This window comes from Anas platyrhynchos, chromosome 2, assembly GCF_047663525.1.
Source record: "Anas platyrhynchos isolate ZD024472 breed Pekin duck chromosome 2, IASCAAS_PekinDuck_T2T, whole genome shotgun sequence".
Taxonomy (NCBI): Eukaryota; Metazoa; Chordata; class Aves; order Anseriformes; family Anatidae; genus Anas; species Anas platyrhynchos.
In genome coordinates this window covers 33,455,080-33,467,133 of record NC_092588.1, presented here as the reverse complement: position 1 = coordinate 33,467,133, position 12,054 = coordinate 33,455,080, and the positions used below count along the sequence as shown (strand labels likewise).

At 39.7% G+C, this 12,054-nt stretch overlaps 1 protein-coding gene across 5 annotated transcripts in view; it reads left to right on the top strand.

Moving 5' to 3' along the window:
* The first annotated feature begins 588 nt into the window (after positions 1-588).
* The window catches only part of TERF1 (telomeric repeat binding factor 1), a 26,379-nt gene continuing 14,913 nt past the window's right edge, over positions 589-12,054 (top strand). For 4 of the 5 annotated variants that reach the window (XM_038174570.2, XM_027452348.3, XM_038174572.2 and 1 more), the window contains exons 1-6: positions 589-801; positions 3,861-3,956; positions 5,503-5,633; positions 6,853-6,939; positions 9,069-9,218; positions 11,903-12,009. In XM_038174570.2, coding sequence (XP_038030498.1) covers positions 636-801; positions 3,861-3,956; positions 5,503-5,633; positions 6,853-6,939; positions 9,069-9,218; positions 11,903-12,009 — 737 coding nt within the window. In that variant the 5' untranslated portion in view covers positions 589-635. The remainder of the gene's footprint in view (positions 802-3,860; positions 3,957-5,502; positions 5,634-6,852; positions 6,940-9,068; positions 9,219-11,902; positions 12,010-12,054) is intronic. The other variant, XM_027452349.3, reaches the window with a different exon arrangement.

Genomic DNA, 12,054 nt, shown 5'->3' with positions numbered 1-12,054 from the left:
TCCCTGGGCAACACCTGCCCTCACTCCAGCTGCAGGCAAGTTGCAGTTGCAGCACTCACAGCCCCATTCCCGGACATGCACACAGCACTGAGAGCCCCTTGTAGGACAGGTAGAAACAAACTTAATAAGATAGGACTCGCTGCACTGACCAGGCACAGACAAGTGTAGCAGCCAGTCAAGTATTTTCACATAACTATTTTACCAAATTTCCTATTTTTTTTTTCACATTTCTCCCTTCCTCCATACTGCCCTTTTGCTGTTGCTGCTTTGTGTGCCTTTTGTTCCTGCCCCACAAATCCCCCACCAAGCCCCGTGCACCCCACAGCCCGGCAGCACCCCCCTGGGTCTGACAGGCGATGGGCAGAGCTGCTCCAGCCACACAGCGCTGGGCTTCGCTCCTGGACGCTGGGGCCGAGACCTCGTGGCGCAGGCCGGGAGGGGCCTGGGCCAACGGTCGCAACGGTTTCTAACAGTTCCTAACGGTCGCCCGCCCGGCGCGTGACTTCGTCCCCCGCCATCACCCACCGCCCGCCCAGCCACGGGGCGGGGCTGGAGGCGGAGGCGGGCGCGCTGATAGGCTGCCGGGCGCGAGGGGGCGGGGCAAGGGGCGCGTTGGCGGGCGAGCGAGCTGCAAGATGGCGGCCGAGGGAGACTGCGCCTCAGGGGACCGCGTGGCGCTGGCGGCAGCGACCGAGGCGGTGGCGGCGGGCTGGGTGCTGGAGCTGAGCTGCTGCCGCCTGTGCCGGCACTTCGTGGAGGGCCGAGCCGCCGAGTTCAGGCGGTGGAGGGCCGTGGCGCAGGGTGAGGGGGCTCCTCCCGTCCCTTCCCCGTCAGGACGGGGCTGTCGGTTCGTCCCCTCAGCGGGGGCGGGTGGCGGCGCTGAGGAGATTTTGGGAGCCTCCGAGCTGCTGGGTGCTGAGGGAGGGCTCTGCTCGGCCTGGCTCCGTCACCAGGGTGCTGTGAAGGATGCGTGGTGTATGTACCGTCCTGTTACAGAACCTGAGGCTTCAGGTGCTGGTGGCTCAGGGATACTGAAGGGTAGAAGAGGTTTTGGTAAGGAGATGCAAAAGTTAAGGTAACTTAAATAAACCGTGTTCCTGAGTTTAAGTCCTGGCTTCTGATAGAATGCTAAAAGGTTTTGAAGTAGTTAGAATCCATCGGATGCAGGTGGAACAAAGCCTCGTGGCTGGATTGTGAATGGAAAAGTTTGTATTTGAAATGAGGAACACTTAAGAGTGAGGATTTTAAAACAAATAGTTAGAACAAATTGTCTTGACCTCAGATTTGATAGATTTACAGTGATTTTTTTCTGTTTGGAAAAAAAAAATCGGGTACCAGGTTAGAGCTTTGGAGGATTTTTTTTCTTAAGCAAAGTAAAAGGTCAAGAGAATAGCAATAGGTACGATTTATTTAAATTTTTGCAAACAACTGAATACCATGGTATGCAGAATGAATAGTAAAGAGATTAATATGAGAAATAGTGAGATTAAGAAATCTAAAGATAATGAAATGCACCAAGTGGGGGGCTGTTAGATTTCATTATTAATGGTGCTTCTCAGCCTTGGGGCTGCAGCTCAGTAGAATTGCTATGAAATTTCATGAAGACAGATGGGAAGCACGGACAAGGCACAGAGTGGAATATCTCCCAAGGAGAATGGGAAGACTTGAGGAGATTGTATTAGTAGAAACAATTTTTACAATGAATATTTGTGCAGAATACAGAGTTACACGGAACTGGGAAATAATAGAAAGTCTGGAATGTGAGAGTTCATTAACAGAGTTGGTGCTGTAATGTTATTAAGTCAAGAGTGTAATAATCTGTGGAAAAAGCTATGTGCACCCATAAGACTGCATTAGAAAAAGCTTGTTTTGTTATTGTTGGGAACACAACTGTTACTCTTGTATACATCAAAATGAGACCCTACTGAAATACTGGTTGGCAGTCAGCCTGAAAGTCAGTTTAAACTGAAGCAAATGCAAAACTGTAAAAGAAGCTATTTTGTTAGAAGATGCATAATACTTACTTGCAGCTCAGTACACTACCAAGCAGGAATAGTTTACCTGTCTAGGTAGTCTGTGGTTCAAAGACAGCATGGCAGCATTATGTGCCTTGCCTACCTTATCCTGCTTTGATGGGTCTATCACCAGAACTAGCTTGTTTAGGTATCTACATGGAACAGGGTTTCTAGATCTTCTAATGAAAAGCTAAGAAATTAAGTACATTTGAGTGGTTATTGAGAGGGGAACAATTTATATTCGAGGGCACTTATAACAAATGAATTAACAGAGAAACAGATTCTAGAAAAGCTTAATAAGTCCATGTCAATTAATAATTGTCGCATTACTTGTGCATAATTGGACCTGTTTTTCACTCGGTAAACATATCAAGGTTTCTTCTCCTTTGGAATAGCTGTAAGAGAATTTAGTGCCTGTAATCAAGACTGCTTTGTGATACAATCCAAAGCACAGGACATTTTGTTTAAAAACGCAGCCCTACCCTGAATTAACACTAGTGTAGGTGCACCATAAAAGCAAATGGAGGAGCAGAGAAAGCTGAATGATTTCAAGCCACTTGCTAAGTTGAGCTCCTTTTTCTGTTGCATTGCTCACCTGCAGCCTTCTTCCTGCTTCAGAAACTCCCAAGCTCTGGCTCCATCTTCAGGGCATGGGGATCTCTAGCAACAAACTCACTATCCAGATTTAACTGAAGCTGAACTGTGTTGCCTGCTATGGGAGATGCATAAATTTGTGCATAAATTAGTGGCACTTCACTGCTATTCTAAGCAATGTTGCTTTTTTTTTTTTTTCACTTCCGATTTTAGCTAGAGTTTTTGCATCACCTGTCCTCACAGAAACAGAATTGAAAACGTGTTCTTCGAAGCCCAAATGACAATATCCTGCTTGATAGTAGATTAAGTAATCATTCAGGGTTTTCTTAATTAGTTTGTAATTGGATACTTATCCACTGTTCTCTAGGGCATGCTCATACGCTACTGAGCAAGGAAGCCAAGTACTTGCAAGGAAACCAATGCATGTTGTGTTCTGGGTGTGTCAGGGCAAAACTGGGGGTTATGCAGGGCATGCCCTGCTGCACAATCATGGCTTTGGCTAGGCTGCCTCTGAAACATCCTGAAATAGGGTGCTCAGTCTGCAGCTGTCTTAGGTGAGCAGCTTGACAGATTCTTTGCTTTTCATTTTGAATGTTTCCATGTTGTGCTGTGAAGATGAATTACTGCATACAGCACGTTAAAATGTGAAGTTCACAGTAATCAGCACAATGGAAATAATCTCACCGCAGCTCCCTGTCTGAAATATACAGTAATCCTTGTGACCTTCCAACCCCATGAGGAGGATTTCCCTTGTGGGTTTAGGTTTCTGCCTACGCTCTGGTAGCTTTTATTGCGTTTGGTCTGCCAGTTGCCACAGCAACATTGTGAGTGTTAGCAGTCTGCTTGGGGCTCTGCTGGGTGGGCACTCCATGGAAATGTTCTCTGGAGCAGATAGTTGTCGGTCTTTTCTGCTAAGCTAGTGAGCAAAACAAACTTTTATTTGTTTATGTAAGATACTGTAGTGTTAAGTTTTTGTTTTGTTTTGTTTAAAAAAAAAAGGGTGATGCATCTTGCCACTTCTAAACTACTGTTGCAAACCGCAAGAGGAATACATTTTTATGGTCAAGTGCTTAAATATGACTTGTGTTCTTAGAACAGGGAAGAACATTAACTGATAATCTGCTAACTTTCTAAGTCATTAGGGATCTGATGAAGCATCTTTAGTCTGATAATGCATTGTCTAGTATACTTGTAGCCACACTGTGGCACTGCTGGAGCAAGACTGACTTAACTTTTTCCCTTCTTTTCCAGCTGTTATTAATGGCTTCTCCGAAATAGCTACACATCAGAAAAAAATGGTGTACCTCTGTCAGCTCTTGATAAGAATTGCAAACGGAAAAAAACTTGGTAAATGCTCTGATTTTTTTATTTTTTTGGCCACTTGCTGTTTAAGAAGATCTGAATGAACTTGCATAGATGTGTATTAGATATGCTTTCACATAGCTTCTAATGTTATGTGTATATATATAAAATGGCTGAAATCTTAAACTTAAACTGCTAGTGTTCCATATGCACCTGAGCTATATGCAGGACCAGCATTACCCTGTGATGATTTTATTGCACAAAGTTTAAATGCTTATATGCTGCATATGCTTATATGCTGGTCAAATTGTGGGTCTTTCTGTCACAGCAGCATTGACAAAAGAAATATACTTGAGAAGATTGGCCCTTAGTAAGCAATATCTGCAAGTATAAAGTGCAGAGGGGGCATTTCTTTCTGCAATTGTAAATCTAGAAATTAAAGTGGGACAGACAGTAGGACCAAGAATATGGATGAAAAGGTTAATGGCCTTTCTTTTTACAGAAGGTCATAAGACTTTTGGCTGGCAGCAGGTCTTTGGGATTTTTATTCACTGTTGTGTCTTTTGTTTGGCTGTAAGTTAGCCACAACTCACTAATTTGGCTGAGCAGCTTCTGTGTCCATGCACAAGTTTTTGGAAGACTTAACTTTGCTGCTTCATAAAACTTAGTGAGATTTAAGATTTTTAAAAGCAGTCTTGCCAGTATGAGCATTGAAGAACAAAGGGGTATTCTAGCCTAGAAGTGCCACAAAGACCTACTTTTATAAAATTAAAAGCAGCTACTCTGCTTTAATTTAATGCTGCATGCTTGGAATTGTTTAAAGCCAGTTTGGATGGGGCTTGGAGCAAGTTGGTCTGGTGGGAGGTGTCCCTGACCATGGTGGGGGGGTTGGAAGTGTATGATCTGTAACATCCTTTCCAACCCAAACCATGTATTGATAAGACAGGGAAACTGTAGAGTGTTGAGGGGAGGGGGGTGGTTATTTGGCTAGGCTGTGTTTTGTCTGGAACTGGTCACTGATCCTGCTTGCTGAGAATGTTCCCAAACCTTAATATTAGCACAATGACATGGCTGCTTCTGCTTTTTCAGTGAACAGTCCTGTGTTACGTTGTTTGAATTTCCCTCTCACTTTAACCTGTTCCAATACAACAAAAAGTTAAGACATGGTAATACAGAGAGATCAGGATTGTGCTTTGTTACAAATCCAAAGCAGCAATACTAAATGTTATGAAAATTGATGCCAAGCTTATTGTAAAAGTATTATTAATACCATCCCCAATACATAATGCTAAACGTAGCACTATTTCAAGTAGCATTTTAATTGAATGATAAGTAGAAGATGCATAATCTTTCTTAAAAATGCAACAATATTGTTATTAGCAACATCAGGAAGAAAGAGGCTCTAAAAAGGAGAAGATTGCTTCAAGTCTCTTAAACACACCTGAAAAAGGAGACTAAAAATTATTTGAGGGGAAAGGATTTGTAATGATTTATAGTACATAGGACTTCATTGTGTATATATAATGAAATATGCTTAGCTTCCTCCTTTAAGTTTTGTTTTAAATACCAGTTTCTATTTTTTTCCCCTAAGAATGCAATTTTGAAGAGGATCCAAGAATTTCACCTTTGGAATCTGCGCTGTCTTATTGGACTTTACTTGAGAGGGAAGAAAGTAAATTTGATAAGCTTCACGAAGATATTCGTCGCTTGATTCAAATTCAGGTCTGTGTTATTTATTCAAAACACTTCAGGATGCTAGCTATTCGTTCTGCTAAAACAGAGCTTGGGCTATGAACAATCCAAACTGAATTTTCCGAGTTTGTTCTGTTTCCAATTACAGTATAAACAAAGCTGTACGTGGAACCTTTCCCTATCTAGATTGGTTCCTGTTTGGCAGGTTTTGAAAGAATTTCAAACTGGGATAATTTGGAAAAAAAAAATTATATCAATTGAGATATCAATTTCATAACATTTATATCGAGCTTTAAAATATAGCTTGAATAGCTTTACTTTCAGATGAGTTTTTTTGGCCTATGAGTAATTCTCTGTATTATAACACTTCTGATTTCAGTGAGAAACACATATAAATTTACCTGTTCCTGGTAATGATGGTGGTGGTTGTTTGTTTTTTTCTTTTTTGAGAAATATGTTTTGAGATTAAAAGCGCTTGGAAAAAAAAATCTTGACCTGCTCTGAATTTCCTTAAAACTCAAACTTTCCTGTGATAAAACTCCTATATGTTCAGAAACACTTTAACAACTCCATTTTGCTGGTCTTTCCAAACGTGGTAGAACTAAGTGTGGACATGCTGTTGAACTGGAGTTAAGACAGAACAATTTATATTCATTCTTCTAAGTGTTTGTTTTTTTTTTATTTGGAGATAGCTACAAAATATGTGTGCTTAACAAGAAATAATTACCAGTTGTTTTGTTGGGTTTTTTTTTTTTTTGAATCATTGTCTGAAATATTACATGCATAATCACAAATGTGCTTCAGTGCAATGCTGAATTGGATGTGTCCTCTCTTTAACTGCGTTTAATGTGACCACTTGACATTTTTATTACTGTTGCAAATGAGAGCACTCTATTAAGTTGCACATGAGGGATATTTCACAACTGTTAGGTCTGAAAATGCCCTTCAGGGGAAGATGGAAGTAATGGTAAGGGAGATGAAAAAGGTAAGTAAGGGAAAACGTGCATCAGATTTGTCTTTAAATCCCCGCTCTTTATACAAGATGTTTAATATTATTTCAGAACTAACTGTAATAACTCAATAATTGTTGGTCATGTTTCTAAATGTATAGATCTCAGGATTCTGGAAGTCTCACAAAATCACAGAAGTGTGACCTCCATTTTTTTGTGATGGTGGTGTTTTTTTGTTGTTCTTTTTCAGGTGAAATGTATTTCAGCATATTTTATAAGTGTAACTATATTGCTTGTAGGTTGTAGCAGTCTATATGGAAAAAAGATATTTTAAGGAGGCTGCTGAAGTTCTTGAAAGGATGTTTACGGACTCGGAATCAGATAAGGTAGTAACGTGCTCTTTTTTTTTTTTTTTCTTATTTTAGGGGAGAAGAAGAGAACAGTTTCCCAAAGGTGGCAAATGCTACCTGCATAGCTTTATCCTAATTCCACTAGGTGCAATCACTTTCGTACCTGTAGCAGCTCTCAGTGCAAAAGGGTATTTGGAGAAAGGGAAATGATAGAAATAATGCATGATTTGGGGGAGTAAAATGATTGCTTTTAGCAGCATTTGTTCTTCACTGTGGGCAGCAGCGGTCTAAACTTAATCTCCTTTCCCACTTTGAATGAGAGATGAGGAATTCTGGGAAGGTGATGCTGCAGTTTTCACAGTATAATCGCGCTGGTAAAGAAATGATGGGGCCACTGCTCTAATTGGGCTGTTGACTTTTTCTGAGCCTTTGTAGCGTGGTCTGTTTGTCTTCTCCATTGGTTAGTGTTCTACAGACTGAATCATCAGAAGGAAGGAAGGGTCATTAGCGTCCATTACAGAGTGGATGTTGTTATGCCTCTTTCTGGACCAGATAACATCAGGGCTAGGGCCCTTCCTGGTTTGATGGTCATTGCTTCATGAAGATGCAAGTCTAAGTGCATGTCTGTTTAAAATAATAGCTAATGCACATGCCTGAATTTGCTGAAAACCCTAAGTCCACTTATAGTAATGACTTCAGCAACCTATAGGCCATTGCGGTAATGGGGACTGCTTATAGGAAGCTGAAAAATAGAAGAAAGAAGCAGATTGTATATAGACTTTTGACCTCTCTTTTGAATGTGTGCAGTGCTTGCGTAGGTCCTTCTTTACTTGTACTTCATTTATCAGCTAAAAGATAGAAGTACTGACAGTCCCCTCATTTTCCCCACCCTTGCATTTTGTGGAGGCAGAACATGATGGCTCACAGTGTGCTACACCACTGAGGAAAACAGGATGAAAAAAAGAACAAAGGAAGGCAAGGGCTGCAGGTGAAAAGAAGGCAGGCAAAAATGCTGCCTGTATGTTCCTCTGGTGTATTAGAACACGTGTTCTACATAAATAGTAGTATGTGTATAACAGATTCAGATAAATTTTTCAGAAGATTCATCTGTTTAGAAAATCACAGAATCATTAAGGCTGGAAAAGACCTCCAAGACCATCTGGTCCAACCATCCCCCTACTACCAATGTCATTCACTAACCCACGTCCCTAAGCACCATGCCCAACCTTTCCTTGAACACCCCCAGGGATGGTGATGCCACCAGCTCCTTGGGCAACCCATTCCAATAACTGACTGCTCTTTCTGAGAAGAAATGTCTCCTAATTTATAACCTTATTCTCCCCTGGTGCAACTTGAGGCCCTTCCATCTAGTCCTGTCACTAGTTACGTGTGAGAAGTGGTGGACCCCCAGCTCCCCACACCTTCCTTTCAGGTAGTTGTAGACTGTACTAAGGTCTTCCCTGAGCATCCTCTTCTCTAGACTAAACAACCCCAATTCCCTCAGCCACTTACAGGACTTGGATTCCAAGCTCCTCATTTGTAGCCCTTTTCTGGACACGTTCCAGGGCCTCTATGTCCTTGCACTGATGTAGGCTGAGGTAATAGTATTATTCAAGTTGGTAAACAAGAGTGCAGCCTGTACACAAGTTAGATGCTGGCTGTGTTGCTCTCTGCATGATTCAGAGTGGTTGGTAGACAAACAACGTTGTGATTAATTATGAGTACTTTTGTGCTTTTAATGTTGCTGTACTAAGTAGTCCTTTTCCTGAACACTGTAGACCTGTTTCAGTGTCAATCTGCAGAGGCAGTATATGAGAAAAGAAACCCAGTAATGAGTGTCCCTTTCTGGGTGTACGTTTTGCTCCATTTACTACACTGCTTTCAACGTTATTCATAAATGGAATGAAAGTGTACATCTCTGGGAAGTTACACCTAATATTTGGTGAGCATGTAAACAGAGCAAACTCCTGGCATTGTGCCTAGTTCACAGTAGAACCCTTTCAAACTGTAGCGTGAATTTATTCAGAAAACTACATGACAATCTTTTTTAGCTTTGTGTGGGTCCTATTTATCATAATGTTAAGATTACTGCAAGATACATACATACATATATATATATATATATATATATGTATATATGACACATGAAAATGTGCTTTTTTTAGCCTTTAAGAGTGAAGCTGGCAACCATAATCAAAAGCAAGGATCCATATATTCCCCTTCTTCAAAGCTTCAATTACGACCTTTTAATAAGTAAAGTCAAGTCTTACGTCGAACGTTTCATGAAAGAAAATGAAAAAAACTTCTTTCTACAGGTATGTCAAACTATTTTCGAAAACTTATTTCAAAAGAGATGCATACTTTCAAGGAAACTGTTTACACTAGGTTCAGTTACTGCCTTAGATGAAAGGAAAGCTTCGTCTTCCTATGGCTGATCTTATTAATTGGAAAAAAAAAAAAGTTGAATTTATGATTAGGAGAGAGTTGGTAGGAATAAGACTTCAGAGGAAGAGGACCAGTTTTGATCTTAGAACTCCTTGAAGGATAATGTAACTATTTCATGTTTATTTTGCCTTCTTTAAGTCTATAAGACTTCTTATATTAACAGTGAAAGATCAAGACCTGTTAATGTGTTTAAAAGCTTTAGGAATGTCAGAGGAGTTAGAGATTGAAAACTCTTACTGCTTTTTCCTGCAAATAAAAAAAAGCTCCTTACAAACGATCTTGCTCGAAACTGATTTAAAATTGGCAAGAACAACATTCCTCCTGCAGTTCATCTTCAGGAGGATTGTGAAGAATTTCCCATATGTTTACTCACTATAAAAGAATATTGAGTCACTCAATTACAAAAACAGACATCTAAAGGTAATAAGAGGTAAATTCTAAATAAACAAACTTGAAGTTCCTTTGGGGTTTTCATTTTATTACCAGAGAGACTAGAGAAACTCTCAAATGTATTCAGAGTATAATATGAGGAATATTTTTTTTAGTAGTTTTTACTCAGCTGCCAGTTCTCAAGTTTATTTTTCAAAGCAATTTATTTGAGTCTAAGAAGAGAGAGAGGTTTGGAGATGTCAGCAAAGGCCCCAAACTCCATACTAGCATTCCTGGGCTCTGTGTTGCTTCCCTACTGCCTGTATGCACATCCTTCTTACTGTCTGCACCAAAGTTGCAATATTCTTACTTCGGAACAATTTTTACTTTAGCCTGAATTACTCCAGGATGTAGAGGATAGCACGGTGTAAAGAGTTCACTCTTTTCTGTACAATACAAATAACTGTTTCCTGGCAGTGTACACTGTGTTCTCTATAGAAAAACACCTTAGCTTTAACTCTTTTTCTTCTTATGCTGTATGTGGAAATATAAAAGGTCTGTATTGCTAGGTTGTTCTCTAGACTGCCTTTTCTAGCTTACTATCAAGCCTGGAATCTACAAGGTTGCAGCTCCTACTGTTGATGAAATTCTTGCACTTCAAGAAACTTAGAGGTAAACTACCCTAAGAACAATCTGCACATACTTCAATGCAGAAAAAAAAAAAAAGACCATCCAAATAGGATCACTCAGGGAATACTTATAATTTTTTCTGTGTAATAACTTAGTAGTCCTTAAAAAGAACTAGTTTTAGGGAGAAGTACAATTTGAAAGTTACTGTTACTTCTTAAAATGCATTATTAGTCAATTTTTTAAATTAAATCCTTTCTACAAGTTACTTATATGGAAGCATATTCTCTCTTACACTCATGTTTTGGTACCATCAACGACTGTAAAGACAGAATTTTGAAAATCAACAGCTGAAAGATGTGGTAAGTTGAGCAGTTGTGGAATTTCTGGGAGTGGAAGTATTCTGTAACCAGGAAAAAACTTTCAGTATTTTCATGTTTGAATTAATGAAATAGAGACTGCTTTTACATTATCTGTTTTTTACAAATGTTGAGAGATTATGCAAGTTACTGTGAAGGACAAGTTAAGATTTCAAGAAGACTGAAAATTGGACAGATGACAGAAAACTAACAGGAAGCAAAGTCAAGCCCTGAAAAGAAGAAATGGATGAAAAATGGGAGCAACTGGCTAAGCAGAAAGAGAATTCATTCTGGGCCTGCAGTGAACTTGTCAACTCTGAAATGTTACGATTTTTAGTCATCTTTGACCACTGCTAAATAGATCTCCTTTCAGGTTGTGTAGACAGTGTTAGAAAGTGGTTGGCTCTGCTTAGTAATTACGGTGCACAGCTAGAGTTTTTGTATCCCTTGGGTGGTAAGTAGACCTTAAGATAGTAGAGAAGAACGTTAGTGGCGAAGTAGCATGAATGACATCATATGGACTTTTTTTAAGGTGTTGTTATATCCAGTAGATAAGAGGAACTTTGGGGAAAAGTACTAATCTCATAATACTCTAGAAATTTTATAGAATAATGGACTATCCCTCTCTCCTTGGGAAAGGAAGAAGAATCATCTTAATTTGTGGCTAAAATAATTTAGGCAGGATAGGATGTTAAAATATTTTTTGTGAATACAGGAAAAGTTGTTTTGCAAGCTTAAAGTTTGATTGGATGTACCTTTGAAGGTGTTCTAAGTATTCTTGATCTTGCCATGCTCTAACATCAGTGTAACTAGATGAATGTGTGAGGACTGTCCATTTTCAATTTGTACTCTAGTCTTAAAAAAAAAAAGACTTCAGAGTACTTCAGTAGTATTTGCAGTCTTGATCTCTGCAATGTATTTCACACATCATCAGTACGTTCAGTTCATATAAATATTACTTGTGGCTTTTACTAAAATTTCTCTGAATTACTAGCTGGTAAAGATTTTGATGGATTTCAACCTACCTCATTACAATTGTTCTGAAACAAATAACTTTAGTGATAATACCCTTTGAAGAGTCTGTGGAATAAGTACTGTTAGTAAAGCTAATGCAGAGTACACTTACCTAAATAGCAGCTTATATTTAAATTAATGTTCTGGCTGCTATAATTTTGAAGCATCCATTCCATTTCTCACAGGCAGCCATGGAGCAGGTAGAGTCTAAAGGACTGGAAGCAGTAGTGTTGCAGAATATAACTGTGAATGCCAGTGAAGAGGAAGAAAATGATTGGGAAACAACACAAAGGTATGTATTTAGCATTTTAGTGCTGAGGGGCTGTTGAGATATAAC